Source organism: Cyprinus carpio, chromosome B12, assembly GCF_018340385.1.
Source record: "Cyprinus carpio isolate SPL01 chromosome B12, ASM1834038v1, whole genome shotgun sequence".
NCBI classification, from domain to species: domain Eukaryota; kingdom Metazoa; phylum Chordata; class Actinopteri; order Cypriniformes; family Cyprinidae; genus Cyprinus; species Cyprinus carpio.
The window spans coordinates 5,162,309-5,189,855 of record NC_056608.1 but is presented as its reverse complement, the minus strand read 5'-3'; the positions used below and the strand labels follow the sequence as shown (position 1 = coordinate 5,189,855).

Below are 27,547 nucleotides of genomic sequence, written 5' to 3'. Positions count from 1 at the left end.
TGTCTCCACGATCTGCTTTTTAAGAAATATCATAGTATCATGCTACAGCGCACATTCTATCAGCTGCAGTTCTGGTGCCTCCATCATATACTGTACAACTCCACATGAATTCACAGCAGTGTTAACTCGGCGGTAGAGTTACTCTCACATTATTTGCTTGTGCTTCCTTGCTAAATGTTTCATTCGCGGGCTGGTCTGACCTGTGCTTTTTCTGAGTGCCGCATACACCCGAAGCGTGCACGCTAAAGCCTGTGAAACAGCACCTGATTATTGAACTTTTATTTTTTATTGATTATTGAAGTTATCTTTTGCGCTAATACTGTGAAAGGTTTACATGTCGACATGTAGAAGTTGGTTATGTCTAAAAGGAAAGTAAACTGTTGAGAGAAAAACGTATACGTGTCTGTATATTAGACAGAGTATGTGAGTGGAGTGGAGTGCGGAGTGGATCGGTGTGATTTTGACTACAGCGAGGAGCAGATATTTTTATAAGTCGGTGCGTTGTGTTTTTTTTTTTCTCGCTCCAAGAGTGCTCCACCACGAGTACAATTCATGCCAACGGCCCGTAATATAACTGCATATTTAGCAAGAATTCACGTTAAACATATTTAGCTATAGCTTGATACAGTTGGATCTCTCCAATCAGAAGGTTATAAAAATGACGGCAATAGCCGAGAGGGAAGTTATAGGCTAGTTCTCAAGGAGTTTGTCTGTTCCTTTTACTGAATATTTTCGTGTTAAATCATGATTTAAACACATACAGCACATTCACACGCAGTCACTTTCGCAATAATGCATTCAAACAGATGTAATCTTACAGTGCTACTTCATCTGTATCTTATCTTGAATGAGCAGAAATCTGTAAGAAATGCATCGATCTGTAGATAAAATAACAGACGAAAATGTAAACTTATTTTCATCACAAACAAAATTTGCACAGCAGAAAGCAGCAATTTTACCTTTTAATGATCACAACCATGTTTGGCATGTGGAAAAAAAAGTTTGCACACAATAGCCTAAGCCACTTTGAAACTCTCCTGTTTTTTATTTATTTTATTATTTTAATATAGGCTACGTTATGAACATTTCAAACATACTGAAATACTTTGGCCACGGAGCGAAGTAGGAGCAGTGTTTCTGGTATCAGTGAGCGCGGAGTGGAGCGGGAAATGGTGAACCTGGAGCGGAGTGATTATTAAATGCTCGGAGCGCGGAGGGGAAATTGTTGCCGCTCTACTCCGCTCACATACTCTGATATTAGACGTGTGTAAGTCTTAAAGTGACAGTAGGACTATTAAACATGCAGCCTACTGTCATTACTGTCAAGGGATAGATCACCCTAAAATTTCATTTCTGTCATTATTTAGTCACTGTCACGTTGTCCCAAACCTGTATTAATTTCTTTCTTGTGCTGAACACAAAATAAGATATTTTGAAGAATGTGGGTAACCAAACAGTTGCTGGTCCACATTGGATTTGATAATAGCAAAAAATACTCTGGAAGTCACTGTGGACCAGCAACTGTTTGGTTTTACGCATTCCTCAAAATAACATTTATGTTCAGAAGAAGAAAGAAACTCATTCAGGTTTAAAACAACTTTTGAATGAGTAAATGGTGGTATAAATATAAAACACTATGACAGAATTGACAGACAGCTGACAGATTTTTTATTTTTGGGTGAACTATTCCTTTAACGTTAATAAAACAATAATCACTTACTGCTCTTGACTGAAGAAATTTAATACAGTTGCTTTAGGAATCAGTTTATATAGTGTTTTATTTTTATATATGTTCATTCAGTTTCTGAATGCTCCTGCTAAATACACCTATTGTACCTGAAAATAGTAGTAATATGTATCTTTGTCATTCTTTTATCTTTGTTATTAAAAAATAAGAACCAAAGATTTTTTATCTTTGCCCTCTTTGGCCTAAATATCTGCCATTCTTTTTTTTTTTACCTTGAAAGGCTTTGTCTTTATAATAGGGAAATTAGTTTGGCTGTAATGCTCAAACAGCTTGCATAATAGAAAAAAAAATTAGTAAAAGCATAAATGATAAAATCGTTAATCGTGATATTTTAAAATCGTGAATCGTGATATTTCTAAAAAAATCCTAAAAAATTCGTGATATATTTTTTCCATATCGCCCACCCCTAGTACATGCATTGGACTGTTTCAGTGTGATTGGCTGTTTAGTTTTTGGCATGAACATGGAGTTGAAGATATGTACTTTATAAAGTTGCCGGTGAGATATATGAGTGAAATACAAGAGTATAAAAAGATTAGACATCTACAGCTGTTCAATGTTTCATGTTGAATAAATCACTGACGAAAATTTGAAAAAGAGGGATTTCCTTGCAAGCAGTGCAATAACTTATTGTAATGTGCTGCGAAACATTGAAAATGAGGTTGTGACTTGTTGTGTATTATCTTAGGACACCAACAGCTGCGTTGTAAACACAAGCCTATGAATTTATGAATGGCCTTTAGGCATATAACATTCAAAAACAAAGCAGTTTTAATTCATTGATGCAATCTTAATTAACAAGGATGTCCCAAGCAAGGCTAGTCTGTTAATTTAATTAATTTCCCAAAATTATGAAAATGAACAATAAAATAAAAGAGGTTCTTTTTTCAATTTTTTACTTATCATCTACACTTGAGAACAGCCTGTCCACAGCAATTTGATGTTCTTTGTTTCCTTAACAAAAATAAATGTCATTCCGTGTGGGAATATCCTTTGAGCAAACTCTCTCTGACTCAATAAGCCCAAAGTGTGCATTGTCAACATGACAAATTGAGCTCATCTAGGTAACGACAAACAAAAAAAAAATTTTTTTTCCCCCAAGTAAATATCAAAATTTTTAGAGAACAAATGCCTTAAAGGGGAATAGGCAGTTAGGCTTTTATATTTCATAAGGTGAACCATCATGACAACATATCTGATGGTGTTTCTTATTGCTTAGGGCAATGGATATAATTGTTCATGGCTTATTTGAAATGGAGTGAATATAAACTTTTTTTATTGATTTTTGGGGTGGGTATTGTTGTTGTGGTTAGAGAGATTGACTTTGTGGGTTCGAGTCTCTTGTGGGTTCAAGTCTCGGGCCGCCAATACCAAGACTGAGGTGCCCTTGAGCAAGGCACCGAACCCTCAACTGCTCCCAGGGCGCCGCAGCATAAATGGCTGTTCACAGTGTGTGTGTGTTCACTGCTGTGTGTGTGCACTTTGGATGGGTTAAATGCAGAGCACGAATTCTGATTATGGGTCACCATACTTGGCTGTATGTCACGTCACTTTCACTAAAAACAACATCTAGGCCTCCTAAAACTATTCAAAAATGGACTCTGAGGCCAGTAGTTCCTACCAGGATTATTATCATTAACTAAAACTTTAACCAAAATTAAAATGCCTAAATATAAAATATTTAAAAAATAAAACATTCAAAATATTAATGAAAACTATAATAGTATATCAGTGATACTAAAATAACACTGGTTTCCAATATCAGTTTCTGGAAATTAAAATGCCACTCAATATCTCCATAGAGACATTGATTTTTAGTCATAATATAGAAAATGTTCAATAGAAACCAACCATGAGCTCCACAAATCTTTACTAATGATATGTGCTCCTGTATAAGTCTCTTATCAATGTTATTTCAACTTCTTTTTTTTCATGTTTAATTGCAAAATATTCAATAATCCCCAAGAGATATCCATCAAAGTTGCTGTTCACACTGAAATGAAATCATTGGAAACCGCTCACCAGTGACCATCCACATCGATGTAGCATAATCATATTTTCATGAAAATAACAAGATTCAATAACATGTCAGAGAAATATAATGACAAAAATAAATAAATACATAAATCTAATACTTTTCCCAGTGAGACCTTTGAAATAAATACCCTTTTTGTTTAAAACCTTTGCCTAGTGATATTTAATGAATGACAACCCAGTCTAATATGTTTAATAGAGAATGGAGTCTACACTTGTTGTTGTAAAGAATCACAAAGTACTGTGAGTTAACTGGCTCTTCTGTGAAAATACACAATGTTTTATAGAACACAGTTCAGTGGCTTACCTCCTCCAGCACATCAGCTAGCTTGCTGAGTATTTCTTCCGAAAGGCCTTGGAATGTTGGAACGCTGTGAAAAAGATAACAAGAAAGTCTGAGGTTTTGTGAGCCAACAAAACAAGATGTTTCCATCAGGTCACAAAATATCATATCTGGCCAGCAAAAAAAAAAAAAAAAACTGAGTTTCAAAAGAACAGGTTGAGAAGGAGGAATCCATCATTACTATAAAATTAATTTAGGAATATCAGAAACAAACTCTATGAAATCCTCGAAAGCTTGTAAATGCACAGTATAAATGTATGCAAGAAGCTGACAAGCACACTTTTGCAGTCTTAGAAATAATGTCTCAGGTTGAGGTGTGGGTGGACTACTCGTGGTTTTCATAAAAAGGACTGCCAATCATTTTAAATAGCTAAGAAAACCAGTCAACCAGAAAGAATCTCAGTTGACTCTCAGTAGAATGACAAAATCTCCAAATTAAACACACGGTTTTCTAGATTTAAATTAGCTAGGGGACATTAAAGTTAACATAAAATCAAAACTGATACAGTGCATACTTTTAGCACACACAACATTTTTTTGTTTTTCTAATTTGCTCTGCCTCTGACACTTGAAATGTTCATTCTCAGATGATTCCAACGAACCAGCCAGATGAAACTGACTATAGTGTTAGAACATAAATATGTGTAAAAATGCATTTGCATTTTTAATGTGCCATACATATTGCTCTTAGCGTGCTTTCACACTAGCACTTTTAGTGCACACCTGGGTTCGATTGATGTCAGAGTTCGGATCATTTGGATGATGTAAACACTGTCTTCGGAACTCAGGTTCGCACCTACGAACCGTACCCGAGTCCGCTTAAAAAGGGTGCTGATGTGAATGCAATCATACCAAATCGCGGAAATGAACCACTATTAATGACGTATTATTGGATAAAAATGTGTGTTTGTGTGTGTGTTTCACTCACTTTCCTGACAAGCATGACTGACGCACTGCAAACAGAGAGCTTTATATCTCATTTCTGTTTGCCTTCAGTGTTCTTCAGATCATTTACAGTACATTCATAAGACAGATTTAAGTGCAGTTATGTACCGAAGCTTTGTAAACAAAACGACATTTCAAAAACGTAAATATATAAAAGTGAAGAGAGCAATGTTATGCATTTGCTGCCTTCTCCTGCGCCACCATTACTAAGCAACGGGATTAACAGCTGCTAACTTGATTACGCAAACGAACCGTGGTTCGGACACAAATAACATAATATGAACGCAGTCCAGCGGGGGCAGGGGGGAGCAATCAAACTCAGGTTCAGACCAGGCAAACGAACCAAGTGTGAAAGCACCCTTAGAATAGTTGGAGCAAACTAAATGCACTTCTACAGTTTGCTGATAAGGGAATATGGACTTGAAATTTTGAACAAATTATGGACAAATTACATCTACTTCTACAGTCACATTGTCCATGAGGGGCATCAACATATTGATTCTGAATTCAACACTTCTTCTCTCGCTGCTCCATGTAGCTCATAGGAATCTTACGTTTCCTCCAAAAACCAAGTTCTTTCCATTCCTTGACATCATCAGCCATACGGTCTCCAGTAAAGCTGGTTTGGGGCCTCTGGGAAAATGTAATTATCTTTGAGAATCTTATTGCAAAATGACATTGTTTTGTGTCACCAGATGCTTTGGAGTCCATGACTGAATGACCATGACATTGTTTTATTTCTGTTTTCAGACCACAGTTTATTAGGTGTGCACTAATGCTATTACTATTACTCATACTTTGGGTCAGAGGCTTCTCACAACTCATCCTTCACTGTTTGTATATAAATAATGCATCAAATCATGCGGTTTGTTGCATTTCTTTCATTTCGCCTGCCAGAAGATAAAACTGGCAACGACTACATTAATGGCCATAGAAATACACAGAAGAAAGAACATCTTTGTCTTTTCACCCTGTCAAGCCCAATGCCCACAAGACCCACGATACCTGATAACAAAGGTTCTCATCTAAGAGTCCTCAGCATACTTTGAAGTGGGCTTCAGGATGATAATTTTTTTTTTTTTTATATATAAAATTAAAATAACTCAAATTAAGATAATTCACTAACACTTTAGTTTAGGGACCGATACTCACTATTAATTAGTTGCTTGTTAGCATGAATATTACTAGCACATTGGCTGTTTATTAGTACTTACAAAGCACATATTAATGCCTTATTCTGCACAACCGTATTTTAGATCCCTTAATTCCAAAAGCTAAAAAAACTATCAATAAGAAGGAAATTTGTGTGTTTATTGAGGGAAAAGTCATAGTTAATAGTGAGAACTGGTCACCAAAGTAATTATTGGTCAGCAAGTATTTATTTTCTATTATTATTATTATTTGAAGAACCAGGATATATATATATATATATATATATATATATATATATATATATATATATATATATATTTTTTTTTATTAATGCCAAAGTCTAAAATATTTTATCAAGTAGGAAAAATTATATTTAATAATTTAATATATTTATATTTTTATATTTATTTCTTCAAATATTGTGATAGACAATGGGGGCCCATGGGGTTAAAAAAGTTGAGAACAACTTTACTAACGCTCACATTTTCACTTGGAAACACTAAAAATGTAAAAATGTTCATTCTATATGTACAATGCATACTAAACTATGAATGCAAACTCCATTATTACATAAGACAGTAGACATTATTGGGAGAGAACAGAAGTGTGAATGCATTTTTATCGATATTAAATGATAAAAAAAGAATGTTCTAATAAAGCAAAGCTTTTCATAAACAGCTCATGGCTAAAAATCTATATTTTCTGAATAAGTGAGAGTAAGGAGATAAATTAGACTCAAACAAGCAGAGTGAATCTCTAAAGCAACAGCACTCTAATCATTACCTGCCCTCTGCCTACATCTAACCAACACACATTTTACCATCCTCAGAAAAAAAACTGACGAAATATAATGACAGTTAATTAGAAACATTTAAAAGTAATATGCCATTTCACCTTCCAAAATATAACAAACAAAACCCATCACCTGGGAGATTAACCACACACACAGCAACGGACAGCAAGTTATCTGTGATTGTGTAACCATTCACTTCTGTGTTATTCATTCACGATGAAAATCCATTTCTTTTATTACATACTGGTGAGGGACAGACCTCTTCCATCAGGGGTTAGGAAGAATAAATAGAAGTGAATGAAGAAGCAGCCCACCTCTTCAGAAACTCCATGTACTCTGCATGCTTGATGAGTCCGGTCCTCATCATGATGGTCTGGAAACACTGGCGGTCGATGGCCCATAACTTCACATTTGTGAGAGCTGGGAAACAAATATGAGAATAAATAAGCAAATAATACTTTATTTTCTTTATTTACTTACAGTCTACACCATAACATAACATTTTATGATATGAAATGTGCTAAAAAAAATCACTGTTATATAACAACAGTGATATTGTTAGCACATTTTTTTTTAATATTTGCATTCTATTCATTACAAGAGAACTGATGTATTGTTCACAAAAATCATATTTCACACTGTTTAGCTTCACAATTACTAATCAATACAAGACAAATAATTTTCGATTACAACTATGTATAATTTTACAACTATATATCAGTGCTGTCTAACGATTAATCGCATCTAAAATAAAAGTTTTTGTTTATGTAATATACTGTATATGTGTGTATTGTGTGTATTTATTATGTATAAATAAATGCACACACAGACATGCACATATATATTTAAGAGAAATAGGTTACGTTTATATATTAAATATATTTATATTTAATATAAATTACATGAATATAAATATATACATGTACATATTTTCAAAATATATACTCCATATGTGTGTATTTAAATATACATAATAAATATACACAGTACACACACATTATGTAAACAAAAACTTATTTTGGATGCGATTGATCACGATTAATCATTTGACAGCACTACTATATATTCACAATTTACATTCAAACTTACAAATATATTTTCAGATTTACTTCTATTTATTCAGAGTTATGACTATATATTCAGATTTACGTATACACATATGTTCATGGTTAACATTTAAATATTCAGTGTTATATATATACATTGAGACTTAGATCTATATTTTGCAATTTACATATATATATTTAGAATTATAACTACATATTCACAATTTACATTTATAAATGTAGACTTATAACTATATACACAAAGATTTATATATATACATATATATATATATATATATATATATATAGATATATATATATATATATATATATATATATATATATATATATATATATATATATTCTGATTTGTTTCATTATAATCAGATTTATAACTATATATTCAGATTCTATATAATAATTTCCTGTTTGGCCCTTCATAATAAACTAATAAAGTATATTTAAATCAGAGCTATATAGTTAATTAATACCAAAACTTAAACTAAAATTTAAACCATTAAAAACATTTCTGTATAAACAGTAACTGAAATAAAATATGGTTGAAATAAAAATAAAATATAAACTTTATTTCAAGTAGTTGCCAAGGCAACATTTCTCATTTTAATTTAGTTTAGTAATATGCATATGAGAGACATAATATTACTACTAACTACTAACTGAAAATATAAATATTAATAAAAATAGATTTAAATTTAAATGAACCTTAATTTTAAATTATCATAATTATTTATTAAATTTGGGTGAATAAAACAACTGAGATCCAGTGCATAAATAGAAGAAAATTCACTTCAGTCTGAATACAGTACATGGAAAACCTCAGTCCACCTGAAGAATGATTTGCAGAAAAAAAAGTCTACCTCAACAAAACCCAAAACCTCTATCATCTTTTAGAGTCACTGTGACTCACTTAGTTTCAGCCTAATTGATTTTGCAGTCTGAGAATGCTGTCCGAGCTGGAGAGAAAAGGCGCATTTGTCCGTGGTGACAGAGGCATAAAATGGTTGTCACTCGACGACATTACCAATATATTACTTGCCCTCTAAGATGTGCCTTCAGGATGGGGCAATTGCCAAATTATTTTTAGATGAAAAGGCCCATTGGGCCCTCAATATCTGACAGGTCTATGCAAGATATTAGCATAAACTTCATTCAAAACAACTATGTTGTTTGCAGCTCACTCGTGGGGCCACATTATAAGCATTATACACAAGACTTTCCTCTACTGATTCCGGTGTTCTGATTTTTGAATGCTAAATTATGCAAGTGTTTATAATACAACGCAGTAATGAAGATAACACTTTATTTTAGGGTCTCTTAACTAGTTGCTTATTAGCATGCATATTACTAGAATATTAGCCATTTATTAGTACTAATTAAGCAGCACATATTAATGCCTTATTCTACAACCTTATTCTACATCCCTAATCCTACCCAATCAACAACTACTTTACTAACTATTAATAAGCCGCAAATTTGGAATTTATTGAAGGAAAAGTCATAGTTAGTAATGAATAAGTGTTCCCTATTCTAAAGTGTTACTGAAATATTAAGAATAGCATATTGTTGTGGTATTGCAAAAGACTATACTGTAAAGACCTGCAAGGTATCTGAAGAACAATATACTAAACGGCTTTAGTGCTTGAAGGACCGTAATGATAGCACATCTGCGGATGCAAACCCATGCAATCACATGAAATAGCAGTACAAGTGTTTCCCACACAATAAGCCCTCATTTAACAGGAATGCATTTATGAGCACACATCATTTGCACCCTCATGCAGCGAGCGCAAATGACGCTTGTACAAGAAACACTTAACAAAGACCATTTTCAAAACAAAATTCACATTCCCTGGTCATTTGCAGAGCAATAGTTATGGTCACATTAATACACCTTCTCATGTAGAAATGGTCACGGTGCTTCTTAATGAGAGAATTGTGTTTTAATGGTTTTAAACCCATTAGATACTGACCAATTACAATGGATTTATTATATAGGACAGTAAGTCTTGATCAGTCAAGACTTCTGGAGTGAGCATTCTTCGAATACGCAAAAACTATTCTACAAGCCTGAAAAAGTCTGGCTTTTGTAGCAACCTTTAAAACTCACATGATACTTTACAGATATTAAATAACGATTAGGTTTGGGTGATTTATTATGATCAATTAAAACTGATATAAATGTAGAGATTTTGTTGCTGATACAAAAGTCATTAATATTGAGATGATTTTGTACATTGCAATAAAAAAGATAATAATTTCAAAGAATCGTTTTTTATCAAATTGTCCATGAATTCTCTCACTGATTCACTTGTACATTTTACCTGCTTTAAATATTCAATATTACTGTTTATTACAATGTTATGTTGTGCATATAATTGAAAATGTTAATGTAGTTAAAACTGTGTATTTTAATAAAGATAATTTTTATATAATATTTAAATATATATATATATATATATATATATATATATATATTTTTTTTTTTTTTTTTTTTTTTTTAAAAAAATATATATATAATTTTTTAATGTTTTATATACAGTTTCTAACTTAATTAACATGAACAAAAGCACAAATATTTTATTATATTTATATATTTTATAATTTTCATTTCATTCAAATATCATATATATTTAAATATATAAATCTATCTATCTATCTTTTATATATCTCACTACCAATTCATACGTATTTTAAGAGGTGGCTAATTTGTACCCTTTTTTACAATTTTTCTAGACCATACGAATTGGGGAACACGTAAAATATGTATGATTTAGCAGAAAACTTACAAATTCGTATGATTACCCACCTCGTAAAATATGTACGAATTGCACCGAGATTAGGTTGAAATATACTGTATCCTAGGCATGTTTTATACACAACTAAATATATAGCTAAATAACTAAATGAACATTAACAGAAGTAAAAATATTTGACCAATTGTCATATTGAAATATTTCATATGATATTTTATCATCTTCATTAAAGCATATATATATATATATATATATATATATATATATATATATATATACTATATATAGATATATATAGATATAGATATAGATATAGATATATAGATATATAGCCATTTATTTATTTAACTATCCTTATGCATCCTTATTCTTGCTTTAATTTCAGAACTACTTGGCAAAATTGTTCTATATATTATGAATATAATTTCAGAGCTAATACATACATACTAAGATATATATCACACACCATGAAAAAGCTGAAAAAAAAAACATTGAGATATTTATTTTTAGCAATACTGTGCAGTCCTAATTGCCGTTACCACATTTTGAGACATGTAAATGACAAAGTTTGAGAACAAGCTGTTCTGCAGATGAATTAGGGCTGCTGTATGGTACAATATAATAACTCTGCCAGCAGTGCAAGCAAATATAATTGGCAACCACACTTGTGACAATTGGCCTGATGTACGATCCCAATTAAGCTGCTTTTAGGGCAGCTGCTTTTTCAGATACAAGAATCAAGATTAGAATATAAAATACTTCACCGAACAATTGTAGACAGGCTCATTCTGATACAAAATAAACAGAACATTGCCGCTTGGATGCTCTTGGACCGGAATGTCTTGTTTAATCTGAATGTGCCGCACAGCTTTGGGTTTCCAATTATCCATGAATCCAAATCAAAACCATTTCCCAGCACCTTATTAAATACTGGCTGAGTGCTTCCTCTGTCTCCGCTTTCACTAGGGAGCAAAATGCAAGACTGGAAATTACACGTCTTTATGGTTGTCTGTCTCTCTGAGTGGTTTGATCATGAGCCACGTTGTTGTTCCTGTCATTCGGATCCGGAAAACCCTCCATTGACAGGGGGAAATCTATTCCATTGGAACCTTTACACTCTGATTGTATAACACAAGCTTCTTTTTGATCCCTTGTCATGATGTTGATTAGAAGGATGTTGATTATGCAGTCATAAATCTAACTCAGATGCTAAGAATGAAGAGAACGGATCAAATGCTCTTTGATGCTCTTTCAAGAGAGGGTTTGTTCTGCCAGTGTGCTTTTATACAGGTGTGCTATTACTCTATATAAATATGTCATTAACAGCACAGACAGGCCTCTCTAACATTTATCATCAATGCAAAATACAATTAGTCAATGTAATGTGTAAATCAAAGTTATGAAAGGACAACAATAAGATTCCATTGTAAGATACTGGACCCTTGCAACATTGTGTCCTAGCTAGATAAAATAACGAGCGATAAAAGCTCCAGTATCTCTTTACTGTGAAGTTGTCATGATACCAAAAATTCAGTATTTTGAAATGTAATGATTCTCATAACAAATTTTAATACACACCCAAAACTACACTCTTAAAAATAAAGGTTCCAAGAGGGGGTTTTCACAGCGATGCCATAGAAGAACCAGTTTTGATTCCCCAAAGAACCTTTCAGTGAACAGTTCTTAATAGAACCATTTTTTCTTAATGTGAAAAACATTTTAATAATCTAAAGAACCCTTTTCCACTGTAAATAACCTTTTATCGAATGAAAAGGTTTGGTTCTTTGTGGACCTATCGATGCCATTAAAGAATGTCTTGGTGACCGATGAATTGGGATATCACTTCGATAGACCAATCTACTTCAAGTGTAAACTAAAAGAGCCAATGCACATTGGCATGCAATTATTGCATCCTGCTGCAGCTGATCACAGCATGATTATAAGAAGGCAGCAGTGCAAGCATACCAGGTTTTCGCTGAGGAGTCGAGCCGGTGACCTGGCCGCTCACTGGTGGTACAGAAGCTGTGGCGTCGGGACATGACATCTCCATTCCCTCCTTCAGGGAACGAGGGTTACCATACGTAACCGAGACATTCCCTTTCAGTTGGACACTCTCGACGTCACGTTGGTGACCGACGAATTGGCACCTTCCAGTGCCCTGTGCGAGCCACCTCCACCCCTTTTTGGTGTAGGTCGGGGCTTGCAACAAGAAGCTCCACTCACCATTGTCAAAGCACTACCCACTCAGTGAGACTGGATAACATTGGGGAAGCGTACCTGTTGCACTTGGAACAGGGACGCTGCAGAAGCTCCATCCTTCCTGAAGGATGAAGTCTGCCTGGGAAACACGGGCTCTGAGGCTATACTGTGAACTTTACACATATGGGATCCACTTAGTTCTCACATATGGAACCCGGCCTTCTACCGGTCCTCGAGGATTCAGCGAGTGAAGGTCTGGCGCCTGGTGTCTGGCTGCCGAGGGGATGGAAGAGCTCGACAGGGTCTACGATATGGACTCTCTGGAGAGGCTTTAGCAAGCCGACACTAACTGGGGCCTCTCAGTGCCACTACCCATTTGAGGTGAGAACATAGGAGAATCTAGCGAATGTATTGGGGGTCACCCAGCCCACAGCTCTACAAATATCTGTCAGCGAGGTGCTACGAGCCAGCGCATCCTCTGCTTAGAGACGACATTCCCCTTTTGCCAGCCTCCATAACAGACAAAGAGCTGGTCTGAGGTCCTAAAACTTTGTGTCCGGTCTATGTAGCATCTGAGGGCTCGGATGGGACAGAGCAAAGCTAGGGCTGGGTCTGCCTCCTCCGGACTTGCAGGTTCACCACCTGATCCCTAAAGGGAGTCGTGGGAACCTTGGGCACATAGCTGGGCCGGGGCCTCAGGATTACCTGGGAGTCAGCCAACCCAAACTCTAGGCATGAAATGTCGACTGAAAATGCATGCAGGTCCCCTACCCTCTTGATGGAGGCCAGTGCAGTTCGTCGGCTGTACGGTTGAGCAGGCCCCGAATGTGAATAGCATGAAGTGTCGTCAGAACCTTCTGACTTCAAAGGAGGAGGTAGCGGGCAAGTTGCAACATGCGCCTGGAGCGCAGACCATCTTGATGTACGCAACGGTCAATGTGTTGTCCGTTTGGGCCAGCACGTGCTTGCCTCGTAAGCGCCCTTTTAGATGGTCCAAGGCAAGGCATACTGCTAACAACTCTAGGCAATTGATATGCCAGTGCAGATGGGGGCCGGTCCACACCCTCGACACTGCATGCCCATTGTACGTGGCCCCCCAGCCAGTGGTGGAGGCATCCGTGTAAACCACGGAATGCTTGGAGACCTGTTCCAGGGGCACTCCTGCCAGGAGGAGAGCGTGATTTCACCAAATACAACATGTTCCTGGATCAACATCCTTGGTGATCCTGGAACAACATTCCAATCAAAATTGAGATATAACTTTTCAGGAAATATCTGTTTTAGGCTTTCAATCAGGGTTAGGTGCTTCTACACCCTTCTTAACCCTCTGGGGCCTAAGTGGTTTTGGGGGCCTGGAGAAGTTTTGACATCCCCTGACTTTTGTGCTTTTTTCAGTTGCTTATAAACATATACATGGCTAAAGTCTGAAAACACTATATTCAGTACAAACTGGGCTACAATAATATGTAAATAGCATGTATGTACATTATTGTGTTTTTGAGAAAACAATGTTTATGGGTGGTTAGTAAAAAACTAAAATTTTGAAGTCACTGAAATAAGATCATAAAACACATACAGAACATTTGTTCACAAGACTGTCAAACATGGACCTTGAAGCCTAGAATTTTTGCTTCAAAATGATGTGAAAGTCATTTTGTTTACTCGCTCACAGAAAACAATAGATTGATTAAACAAAGACTTTTTGTTTCAAAAGGGTATATGCGAGTAGGCATCAACTATCATGAATATAAGTGTGATTCACACCTAAGAAGACAAAAGCCCGCATAATGAGCTGCATAATGAGTCTTTCAGCCAGGTGTGTGACCAAGAGGAAAAAGTTACAATAAAGAATGTGAGGACAAAATAAATTTATATATTTTTATTTTTGAAGTTTATTTAAAATATATTTAATTATCCCACAAAATAACTTGAGATTCACTTGTGAGTGAAGTTAAACAGTTTATTAGGAAAAATCAAAGCTGACTTTCAAAGCTTAATTTTTAGCATCATTACTCCAGTCACACAAAGAGATCCTTCTCATTCTAATATTCTGATTTGCTACTCAAAAAAACATTTATTATTATTATTATTATTATTATTATTATTATTATTATTATTATTAATATCGAATAGAGATGAGATTTTTTTTCAGGTTTTTTTTTATTAATTGAAAGTACAGCATCGTTTGTAACATGATTATTGTATTTATCATCACTTGTGTGCTAAATAAGTTTATATATATATATATATATATATATATATATATATATATATATATATATATATACTGACTCCCAACTTTTGAATGGTATAGTGTAGTTACACTTGGAGTAAGACTGTAGTAATGATGCTGAAAATGTAGCTTTGATGACAGGAATAAATTAAATTTTAAAATATATTCAAATAGACAGCAGTTATTTTAAATAGTAAAAATATTTCACAATATTACTACTTTAGTAATATTTACATTCTTAAAAACAAAAGCATGCTTTGTATGTGGCCCTATACAATATATATAATTATAAACATATATGGCTATATTCGTGAACAGAGAATAGCCTATCACAGTAAAGTTTTGTCTAATCAATCTTACTGACATTAAGCTAGAAACAGTATAAATCATATTACTTTTATATCGTATTGCTGTCTATGTTATAGAACATAAAAAAATAAAATAAAAAATAAAAAACATCCTGGCATCGTGAAACATTGAGATGATGTAAATGAAACTTCATGTTTCACTTAATTATACATTTAGTAAGGAATTATAGTTTGGAAAAAGTCTAAGTAGTAAAATGTGTACAATTTATATGAAAATTAATACAAGTAGACTAATAATAAAAAAAGACTTACTCATGTTTATGATCTCTGCTGGGTCAAGCCGCTTCATTCTTCTTTCTGAGGTAATTCAAATCTTATTCCTCTCAGCGGTTTTATTGAGGTGAATTACGTCTTATTCCTCTCAGCGCAAAGCAAGCAGTAACATTTAAAAAACGTGAAGTACAGTCTTGCTGCTTTGTTTGCTGTGAAGTGGGCGTTTACCCACCACGAGCTTCACGTAGATGATTGTAAAATATCAATAGTGCGCTCGGCACGTGGACGTGGTCGCATTAGATATAATGAAGGGAGACGTGAAAGACTGGACATTGCGTTGTGTTTTAAATGGATGACTTTATCACAGAATATTTTATTTTGATAAGACTTGCTCAGATTAAAACTAGATATGTTAAGCTTTCTATAGATCTATCTCTCATGTCTCTATGTTGAGTATTTGCTGAGTTACAGTTCATTTTAATGACGCGTTTCAAAATGAAGATCACGCAGTAATCGCATGTAATATCTGACCACAGGGTGAAGGTTTGGAGACAGGCCGGTGTAACTTGGACCCGGTGAGTGCCGCGCTTCCATGCCAACTCCAGGACTCGGCCAGGAAGCCAGTGCTGAAGTCTCATATGCAATAGCCCCAGCGGTGTAAGTGCCACTGCAGCTGCCATATGCCCCAGGAGCCTCTGAAATAGTTTCAGTGGGGCCGCCATCCTGCTCTTGAACGAATTCAATACTGACCGTGCACGTTCCTCTGTGAGGCGTGCTGTCTGTTTGACCGAATCCATCTTCATACCGAGAAAAGAGATCCTCTGCGTCAGGAAGAGTTTGCTCTTTTCCCAGTTGACCCGAAGACCCAACAGGCTGAGGTGCCAGAGCACCAGGTCCCTGTGCTCGCACAACTGATCCCGAGACTGTGCTAGTATAAGCCAATAATCAAGATAGTTGAGGATGCGTACACCCTGCTCTCTGAGGGGAACAAGAGCCGCCTCCGCGACTTTCGTGAACACATGGAGAGACAGGAACAGCCAGAAGGCCAGGACCTTGTACTGATATGCCCGTCCTTCGAACACATACCACAGAAATGGTCTGTGGCGTGGAAGGATCGGCACATGAATGTATGTGTCCTTCAGGTCAATCGCTGCAAACCAATCTCGGGGATGGACGCACCCAAAGATGCGTTTCTGCGTCAACATCTTAAATGGTAACTAATGTAGGGCCCGGTTCAAAACTTGCAGGTCCAAGACTGGCCGTAGCCCACCACCTTTCTTGAGTACAATGAATTAAGGGCTGTAAAACCCCATCCTCATATCGGCTGGAGGGACCGGCTCTATCACGTCCTTCTCCAGTAGGACTGCGATCTCTGCCCGCAAGACAGGAGCATTGGAATCCTTCACTGTTGTGAAGCAGATGCTGCTGAACTTGGGGGGATGCCGGGCCAACTGAATGGTGAGGCTGATGGTCCACAAAAGCCAGCGAGAGGGGCTGAGTAACGCTAACCAGGCACTCAGATACCGTGCAAGCGGGACCAGCGGAACCACCACCATACCCACAGTGGGGCAGCGAGGTGGAATGCATGGACCCAACTCGGGTGGCTTGTGAGCGGACCCAAGAGGGTTCTGAGTGTGCGGTGCAACACATACCTGGTTCCACAGGTTGGCCGAGGGTGTGTTAGTAGGGCTGGGGCCTGGACAGGCGAGGCGGCCTGCCTATGCCTGGCTCCACGATGCTGCTTGGCTGAAGGCTGCTGCGGATGTTGTGTGGGCAGATGCAGGGGGCCGCTCTCAGTGACGAGGAGACTGGGCGCTGCAGCCGGCGGACAGGGTGGAGGCCACAGCTGCCCGCCGGGGCACGGTGTGTCAGATTGCCTCGGTCTGCCTCTGTGTAGACGAGAACTGCTGGGCAAAACTCTAGACCGTGTCACAGAAGAGGCTGGTCTGAGACACGGGCATTGAGGAACCATACTTTGTCGGTGTCCCTCATGTCAGCCAGACACAGCCAGAGATGGTGTTCCTGGACCACAAGGGTGGACATCACACGACCCAGAGAACTCATGGTGACCTTCGTCGCTCAGAGCGTGAGGTCATTGGCAGTTTGGAGCTCTTTCAGAACTTCCGGATCGTGTCCACCCTCATGCAGGTCCTTCAGTGCCTTGGCCTGGTGCACCTGCAGTAATGGCATAGCGTGTAAGGTGGAAGCAGCTTCCCTGCAGGCCATATAGGCACTGACCAGACGAATGCCTACAGGCCCGGGAAGGGAGCGACGGGTCTCCCCGCCCAGAGGAGGGGGACTTAGGAAACAATTGCAATCGCTACCGACCGCTCCACCAGGGTATCGCCGAATATCACAAGAACATTCTGTAAAAATGTGTATAGATATGACACTCTGTTATTTATTGTGTGTTAATGATTCTTATTATTCAGATTTTCGTTGTATGCGATTTCATGTTAAATAAGTAAACGGAAGATTGCTCTGATCTGTCACATATTAGGGGTTAAACGGATCGCAGTTGATCTGTGATATGTAAGGACGAGACCCCATACTGTTCGGCACGCATGTGATTAGCAGATTAATTTGCCAATTTACACATCAAGCAATTTTAACCCTCAAAGACAGAGACAGCCGCCCGCGGCTAAAAATAACTGTTGTTCTTTGATGCTTAATAACTTTTGAGCCGCTAATCCTATCTTAATGCTTTAAAAAGTGATGTAGAGATTATATTTTTTTCTTTTATTTGGTTTTTATATTGAAAGGTAGTATAGTTTATTTTGTTATGTCATTTTGTTTTTATTGTTTTGTTTGGTGAGAACAATGCATTTCGTTCTTCTGAGGCCAAACGGAATCGATTGTTGACAATTAGTCCCACCCCCGTGCCCAGATTGGTTGAAACTGTTCCATATTCAACCAATAAACATAGATTTTGGTCTTTTGAACTACTATTTAACATATTTATTTGGAAATATGAACGAACACAAAGTGAAAGTAAAGTCTGTCGTGCGTGCATGAATACAAACACAAAATAACACATTTGCATGAGAAAACTCTCTTACAAAGCACAGAAAAACACACGACAGAGTACTTTGACATAAAACAAATCAAAAAAAAGGATGAAACAGTTGTATATATCTGATAAAGCACTGGAATTTATGTCTTCGGGTCGCTAGGCGATGTCCTGGTAAAATTGCTTCTGATCCAGATTACAGCCAGCAGATCAATCATTTATATTACGTATATTATGTATATTAATTAAATAATTCTTATATAGTTCATAAAGATAGTTTGCACTATTTTTTCTGTTGCACTCTGAATATTTCTCACTCATTTTGTGTATAGTTTGTGAATCATTTGCACTGTTTGTATTGTTGCAGAAGTCAATTTGTGCAATTGTTTTTACTACATGCTGCACAGTTTGTGTTTATTGTTCATACTCAGATAGAAAATATATTTCTCTGAAGAAAAAAAAAACTTTTTTGTTTTGTTTTGTTATTATATAACACTATTTCCATTTTCTTTACTCCTAAAACGTTTTTGGACACATCTCTATTGTTAGTAAACGAAATAGGCCTGTTTTTCACTTAAAAGCGCTGATAACAATATTGTAATAAATGGCTATAACTTGCTTGGGGAATGTTATATGTAAACAACATTTTATTTGGAAGTGTAAAACACCCAGATACAACTTTCAGAAGAAAAATATTCTGTTTGAGTAAACAGTAAAAAACACCCAATTGTTGCTTGCGTTTTTCTTAAAAATCTGAAATTTCATTCATTCTTAGAGAAAACAAAAGGAAAATTGGGACTTTAAATTAGTTAGACTTAAACTTTCAGTTCTCCTGTTTATAATGATATATGGCACTTGATGCTGACTGCTATAATAGGTCTGAAAAACAAAGAAAAGTGCAGGTGTGTCAGGCGCCCAAAAATGTTCTAGGTCTTTAAGGGTTAAACCACAAGAATAAGAAACGAAAGACAGCTCAATTTGATACTCACACACTGTTCTCGCACACAATCAAAGCGCGCACATGCATACAGAGACGTGTTTCAGACAGCGCCGAAATACTGAGTTGCGTATATGTACACATAAAATTTGCTCATGTCAAAAACGCTTCACGGCATTGTCATTGTGCTTCAAATATTTTTTTTTTCTTGCTTATCAGAAAATATATATTAGGATATATGTCGTCATAAACCCCGCACCCACCCGTCCAGCCGGTCCGTGAGAACATTTTCCAAATGTAAACGGTCCATGGTTTATTGATTCTGTTGTGGGACTTTTTTTATCACTCACTCCGTCACTAATGTCAGCAGCAGGGACACAAGACAACCAATTGAATCTTCTTTCTCTACAGGAAATGGGCAACACTGAGGATGGCGAGACCATTATACTGAGAGAGAAGGAAGGTTTGAATACTCTTTTGTGTCTGGGAATAGTTAGTTTTGTGTAGCCAGATTTTGAATTGATGTCACTTTTCCAGCCATGATCCGTACACTAGGACAGGAAGACACATTTAACTGACACATGAAGAAAATGACCACGATGAAATCTCTTGCAGAACTGGTAAAAACCTGTGTGCCTTCACTTAATTCAAAACCATCTTATTTGTAGAAGTCTTTACACAACATTAACAATTGGGGATTAAAAATATTCAAATATTGGTATATGTGCTGTTCATTTTATATATTAATAACTGCTAATTTTCAAGAAGGATGCCTTTCGATAATTAATGCATTATGACATCTCTTGAATCACATTTATTTGCAGCACACCTGCACTGAAATTACTAGTCAATACCACAAATAATTACAAGGAATTGACAAGTAACACAATGAATTAAGCATGAAATTGCTGCAAAGAAACAAAGATATTTTTAAGACTTTTTTTAATAGTGTGTGCAATTAAAGCACAATTATTTATTTGTTTGCTTTTATTTTGAATACTTTTGAAATATTACTACAATTTAAAAAAATGTTCTCTATTGTAATACATTTTAAAATTCAAGCTGAATCTTCGACAACCCCTACTACAGTTCTTAGTGTCACATTACAGTATAAGTCTTTTGTAACATTATGAATGTTATTACTGTCACTTTTGATCAATGTAATGTGTCCTTGCGGAATAAAAGTATTTATATATATATTTATTTATTTAAATTTACTTTACATTATTTTACTTTCAACTTACTTTTGTATAGTAGTGTCTCTCGGTTTTCCCAAAAATATTAGGCAGCATAAACTGTTTTCAACATTGATAATAATAATAACAAATGTTTCTTGAGCAGCAAATCAGCATATAAGAATGATTTCTGAAGGATCATGTGACACTGATGCTGAAAATTCAGTTTTGCATCACAGAAATAAATTTACATTTTTAAATATATTACAATAAAAAATATTTTTTAAACCATTATAGTTTTACAATATTATTGTTTTTACTTTTATTATTATTATTTTTAATAAGTGCAGTCTTGGTGAGCATAAGAGACTTCTTTTAAGAACAATAAAAACTCCCTTATTCATTACATAAGCAACAAATGCAAACTTTTGTCAAAATTTATTTTGAAAAGTTATGTCAAAATGAAAATCTGTCTTGATGGCAATGTTTTGACAGTACTGAACCTAGTTTAGAGAAATTCCTACAAATGTTGTCGCCATATCATGGAATAGACAGGCATAATAAGACTGCTTTCACGATGTAAATATGTTCAGCAGGTGTGCTTGTGGCATTACCTGATTTGTGTAACTACTTTAGTAAATTGGGCACGGAAACAATACAGACAGCATGTGAATATTAACAACACTATCAGTAGCTGCAATACATTTCCCACTAAAACTTCTGTTTATACCAAATATTTGACAGTAAAACACACATATTACCTTTGAAATATACAGTATATAATATTTAATAATGCCAATGCTTTCAGATCAGAGTGTAAAACACAAAGAGAAGGTCTCGGTTACATATGTAACCCTCGTTCCCTGAAGGAGGAGCCTCCGTTCTCCCGGGTGCCCAGCTCATGACAGCTCATCGGCTGCTAGGTTATGCAGACCAGGAATGGGAATGGCACAAAGCTACCTCAGATGCTTCTGACTCCAGAGGAGGAGGTGGCGGGCGAGTTGCGACATGCGACGGGAACGTAGACCACCTTGTCGGTTGATGTACGCATCGGTTTCAGTGTTGTCCATGTTGAGCAGTACGTGCTTGCCTTGTAAGCGCCCTTTGAGATGGATCAAGGCAAGGTGTACTGCCAGCAACTCTAGGCAATTGATGTGCCAGTGCAGTTGGGGGTCCGTCCAAGCCCCAGACACTGCAAGCCTGTCGAACGTGGCCCCCCAGCCGGTGGTAGAGGCATCTGTGTTAATCACAGCATGCCTGGAGACCTCGTCTAGGGGCACTCCTGCCCAGAGAAATGCAAGGTCTGACCACAGGCTGAAGGTTTGGCGGATGTGAAGGAGTGACTCAGACCCGGTGAGTGCCGCGTAGCAACTCCCACCTCAGTTCTCGCCCATGGAGCCAGTGTTAAAACGGTCTCATATGAATCAGCCCCAGTGGCGTGACTGCCACTGCCATATGCCCCAGGAGTTTCAGTGGGACCGCAGTCCTGCCCAGTCCTTGCTCGTCCTTTGGACGCAAACCACAGAAATGGTCTGTGTTGCAGAAGGATCGACACATGAAAGTGTGCATCCTTCAGGTCTATCGTTGCAAACCAATTTCAGGTACAGATGCACCCGAAGATGTGTTCCTGCATCAACATCTTGAACGGTAATGGTGAAAGGCCCGGTTCAAGACACGCAGGTCCAAGATCAATCGTAACCCACCGCCTTTCTTTGGTACAATGAAGTAGGGGCTGTAAAACCCAAACTCCATATCGGCTGGAGGGACCTGCTCTATCGTATCCTTCGCCAGTAGGACTGCAATCTCCAGAAGTAAGACAGGAGCATTAGCCACCTTCACTGATGTGAAGCGGATGCTGCTGACCTTGGGGGGACGCCGGGCAGACTGAATCGCATAGCCGAGTCTGATGGTCCGCATGAACCAGCGAGATGGTATGGGTAGCCAGGTATCTAGACACCACACAAACTGGACCAGCAGGACCACTGATGTATCCACAGTGGGGCAGCGAGGTGGAATGCAGGGACCTGAAGAGGGGTCTGGCGATGAGCAGGCTGGGGCGCTGCGGCCGGCAGATGGGTGGAGGCAGCAGCTGCACGCCGGGGAAGAAGATTGGACCGCCTCAGTCTGCTCCTGGGCAGCTGAGAAATGCTGGGCCATGTTCTCGACTGCATTGCCAAAAAGGTCAGTCTGGGACAAAGGGACCTTGAGGAACTGAACTTTATCTGAGAACCAGCGCAGACCACCCAGATGAACCAGTCATCCAACCTTGAGGGCTCGGGACACGGTGGAGGTCTCCACTCGAGCCCTACCCTCACGGCGGCCCAGGAAAGCATAGCCATTATTTTTGGATCCGATTCAGGCATTGCTACAGTCCTGGAGGACAGCAGCGCAGCCAAATCTTCCTCTCCAGAAAGCTCCGGCTCACCCTCCAATGCAGTGATCGACATCTGGTCGTCGGGAGGAGCACCAAAGGATACTATTAGTACGCTCCTTGTAGAGGGCCCAGCATGTTCCATTGGCAGCGCAACTGGTTGCAGAGTGCAAGAGGAGTGTTGGTACCCTGAGGGACAACCCGTGCTACTGCCTGAAGTAGCCCCCCCTGACTGCCGTCATGACGAGAACTAGATCAAGGCAGAGGCAACTGATCTCCGCCCCTTTGAGGAAATGGAGCTTGGCCCGCGACTCCAATGAGAACATGACTCATCCACAAATGCCACCTCAGCATGCTAAATGCCCAGGCATGTGCGGCAGCGATCATGGCCATCAACCACTGCCAGGTAACACAATGTTGTCTTTAAAAAGACGCACCTGTAAATGTTCTTTTAGGGAAAAAGCATTTTTAGTGTGCTGAAGTGCACAAAGGAGATGGCTGCCTGCAAAACAAACAGGGGGTAAGGCAGCCTGATGTGTTCAACCCACTCGACATGGGAAACCATCACCGCTGAAGCGCCGGACCGACAACACGAAGAGCTCTCAATGAACACCCTGAAATCGTTCAGTCTTCTTCTCTCAGAAGAGTAGATGTGAGCTGAATATGCGCTGCCTACTTATACTCACGCTGTGATCAGCGGCAGCTGGATGCAATAATCACATATCAATGTGCATTGGCTCATTTGCTTTACACTTGAAGTACATTGGTCTCTCTAAGCAAGATCCCAATTCATCGATCATCTGACGTGACATAGAGAGTGACCAACTGAAAGGGAACTTTCATTCCAGCCACACAGACTCAGCAAATATTAATTACATCCAATTTGTTCATCACTATCAGTGTGAATTTTAAGATGGAAGTCATCATTCAAATGCATGTGCAGATTTAACACGGGTACAATTTAAAGTGATGAGATTATGCAAGACTACTACTAAATTAATTCCCAGAAGCCTTTGCCTCACAAGCATAAGTGCATGAGACAGGCTTCTCGGTATCAGAGGACAAATTAAACTCGTCAGACTCATTTTTGGCTAAGCCAGCAGATTATATTCCCTTGTCTATTTTCAGCTCCCAGTAATGTCTGCAGAGACCAAAATGAGCCTGACTAGGAAATAATGATTAATATTGCAAACTACATTAGAGATGAAAGCACCTGACTCCCTTAAGTGTGCACCAATAACAATGTGATTTGAAGATGCTTCATTCTCATAAACATTTGGGTCATGATGATGTAAAAATTTCCATCAACAGCATCCTATGTAAGAACCCCAAAACTGCAGGGGAGATAGTAATTCGGTGCATAACTTCGGTCTGGTAAATGAAATTTTCTAGGTTCACCCCAAAGCAAAATTCTACTGCTCAGACATTCTTCTTTCAGAACTCATTGGAGTTTTCTGTTAGTATCAAATTTGTCTTTGATGTTATTTAAAAGGGGAAAAAAAATCTAATGAAATTGAACTGTTTCATACAGAGCTGGGTCTTATTTAAAATACTGGAAGCTTTTATTTCATCCTTTAAATTCAATAACCTTTTATTGAATTTACAACTTTGAAGTTATTCAAAAATACACCAGATATGCAGTTCATGAAGACAATGACTTAAATACATATTTTGTATGTAAAATGCATTTTTGTGAAGAAAAAAGGATTCAATTCTTAAAAACCTTTGTTTTGAAGAGTACATAGAAAGATTTGCTTAGATTTCTAATGTCAAAAGCAATAATTCCAACAAAGAAAGAAAAATGTGTACATTTAGATTTATTCAAGGAAATGTTTTTTTTTATTATTTTCTGGTTACACAACTTGAAGTGTTTCTTTAGTCATTAAATATTTTTTTTTTTTGTCAAATTTTTTGTTGGATAAAAGATTTTTAATAAAAGATTTCTAAGAAGTTGGCACAAGCAATTTAATTTTGTCACTGACCTAGCTAAATTAATGTTAAGTTATTTCTTGAAAGAATTAGATCTCTCTCTCTCTTTTCTACCAGAATCCCTAGAAAGTACAGTTGCATGCTGTACAGAACAGTTGAGTTCCTAAAGCACTGCTGTACCCTTGAGCAAAACACTTGAAAGCACACTGAAAAAATATTTTATATATATATATATATATATATATATATATATATATATATATATATATATATATATATGGCTAGTTCAATACTGTGAGGGAATTAGTGCTGGACCCAAAAATACAGACAGACACAAGTGAATAAGTCTTTGAAACTTTATTTTCAGTTTCTTTTATATTAATGTTCTCAGGATGCTGGTTGAGTCTTCTCCAGGCCAGGAGGTGGCTACAGTGAAGTAAGCAATGGGTCAGTGATGGGAGTATAAAACCAGAGGAAGGTCTGGAGGCTAGCAAGACTAGTTGAATGATTCCAAGCAGGAACTGAGTGAATTGGCTTACAGATATCACCTGGATCAGTATAGCTGACAGGATTTAGGTGGTCTTCTGAGATGGATGGGGTGATCTGCTTGGGAATTGAACCCTGGTCTACCAAATGACAGGCAGAGACACAGTCCACTGTACCACACAGGAGAGTCTACCAGTGTGTTCTAGAAGGCATTCTGAGAAGTAATAGATGAGTAGAGAACAAACAGAGACAACACAATCCAATTTTCTTTATCCTCTTCCAATCCCATGTCCAAAACAATTCAACAATCCAAATCCAAATCCACAATGAACTGACAATCCAAATCCAGAGCAGCAAATTTACAGTCAGTCAAACTTACTACCTCTTGATAAAGGTTCAGGCAGAGAGAGAAAATTGTGGACTCTGTTGGAATGGCTTAAAAAGGGAAACATGGAAAGTAGGGTGGATGCAAAGTGGTCTGAGGAGTCGCAATCTTACTGCCACCAGGTTGACAACCTTAGTGATGGAGAAAGGTCCCACAAAGCGAGGAGCCAACTTTCTGTTCTCTAGTCGAAGGGGCAGATCTTTAGAAGCCAGCCAAACTCGTCCCATTCGATACTGAGGTTCAGGTGAGCGGTGTTTATCTGCCCACTTCTTATAGTTAGCAAAGGAATGTAGGAGTGCTTGCCTGGCTCTTCTCCAAGACAGGTGATAACACCTCACCCGAGCAAATGCAGATGGAACTGTAATTTCAGATTCTTGAGATGAGAATAGAGGTGATTGATAACCATAGACAGTTTGGAAAGGTGTCAAACCCATAGCAGAGGAAGGGAGTGAATTGTGAGCATACTCGACCCATACCATGTTCTTAGCCCATGAGGCTGGATCCCGAGCACACAGGAGGCGAAGTCCAGTCTCCAACTCCTGATTGAAGCGTTCTGTCTGGCCATTTGTTTGGGGGTGAAAACCTGAGGAGAGGCTTACTGAGATCCCAAGCTGTTTTGAAGATTTCTTCCAGAAAAGGGCTGTAAATTGTGGATCACGATCTGAAACAATGTTGCAGGGGAGGCCATGGAGACAGAAAACATGTTGAACCATTATTTCAGCTGTTTCCTTTGCTGAGGGCAGTTTGGGTAGTGGAATGAAATTAACCATTTTAGAAAACCGATCCACAACAGTCAAGACGGTGGTATTTCCAGAGGATAAGGGAAAACCAGTGACAAAATCAATGGAAATGAGACCAGGGGCGTCTTGGTATGGATAATGGATGGAGAAGTCCACCACTGCAAAATTCTTGGTCGGAGGGCATCAGGTACGTATAATTTATTGTCAGGACAGTCTGATGGAGCAGGAGAATTTCGGAGGCTGTTAATTACTTCCTCTTCATCATCAAGGAGAGCTGTAACAAGACAGGCAGAAACGGGCAAAATGAAATTTATTTTCTGGACTTTCTGATCTTGAGTCAAATTGCCGAGAGAGGGCATCAGCCTTTTGATTCTTAGATCCAGGGCAATAGGACAGTGTAAAATTAAATCTGTTAAAAAACAGAGCCCAGCGAGCCTGGCGGGGGTTTAGCCGTTTTGCAGCACGAAGATACTCCAAATTTAAGGAGCCCTCCAACCAGTGGCGCCACTCCTTCAGTGCCAATTTTATTGCTAGGAGCTCTCTGTCACCTATATCATAATTTCTCTCAGCAGGTGACAGTCGTCGTGAGAAAAAGGCACAAGGATGGATCTTGTTGTCATTCTCTGCTCTCTGGGACAGGATGGCTCTGACCCCTGAACTGGATGCA

At 37.8% G+C, this 27,547-nt stretch overlaps 1 protein-coding gene across 2 annotated transcripts in view; it reads right to left on the bottom strand.

Moving 5' to 3' along the window:
* The window catches only part of LOC109051549 (cGMP-dependent protein kinase 1-like), a 182,085-nt gene that overhangs the window by 48,625 nt on the left and 105,913 nt on the right, over positions 1-27,547 (bottom strand). For both annotated transcript variants that reach the window (XM_042735013.1, XM_042735014.1), the window contains exons 4-5: positions 7,329-7,434; positions 4,089-4,152 (exon numbers count right to left, since the gene is read on the bottom strand). In XM_042735013.1, the coding sequence (XP_042590947.1) occupies positions 4,089-4,152; positions 7,329-7,434 (170 nt within the window). The remainder of the gene's footprint in view (positions 1-4,088; positions 4,153-7,328; positions 7,435-27,547) is intronic.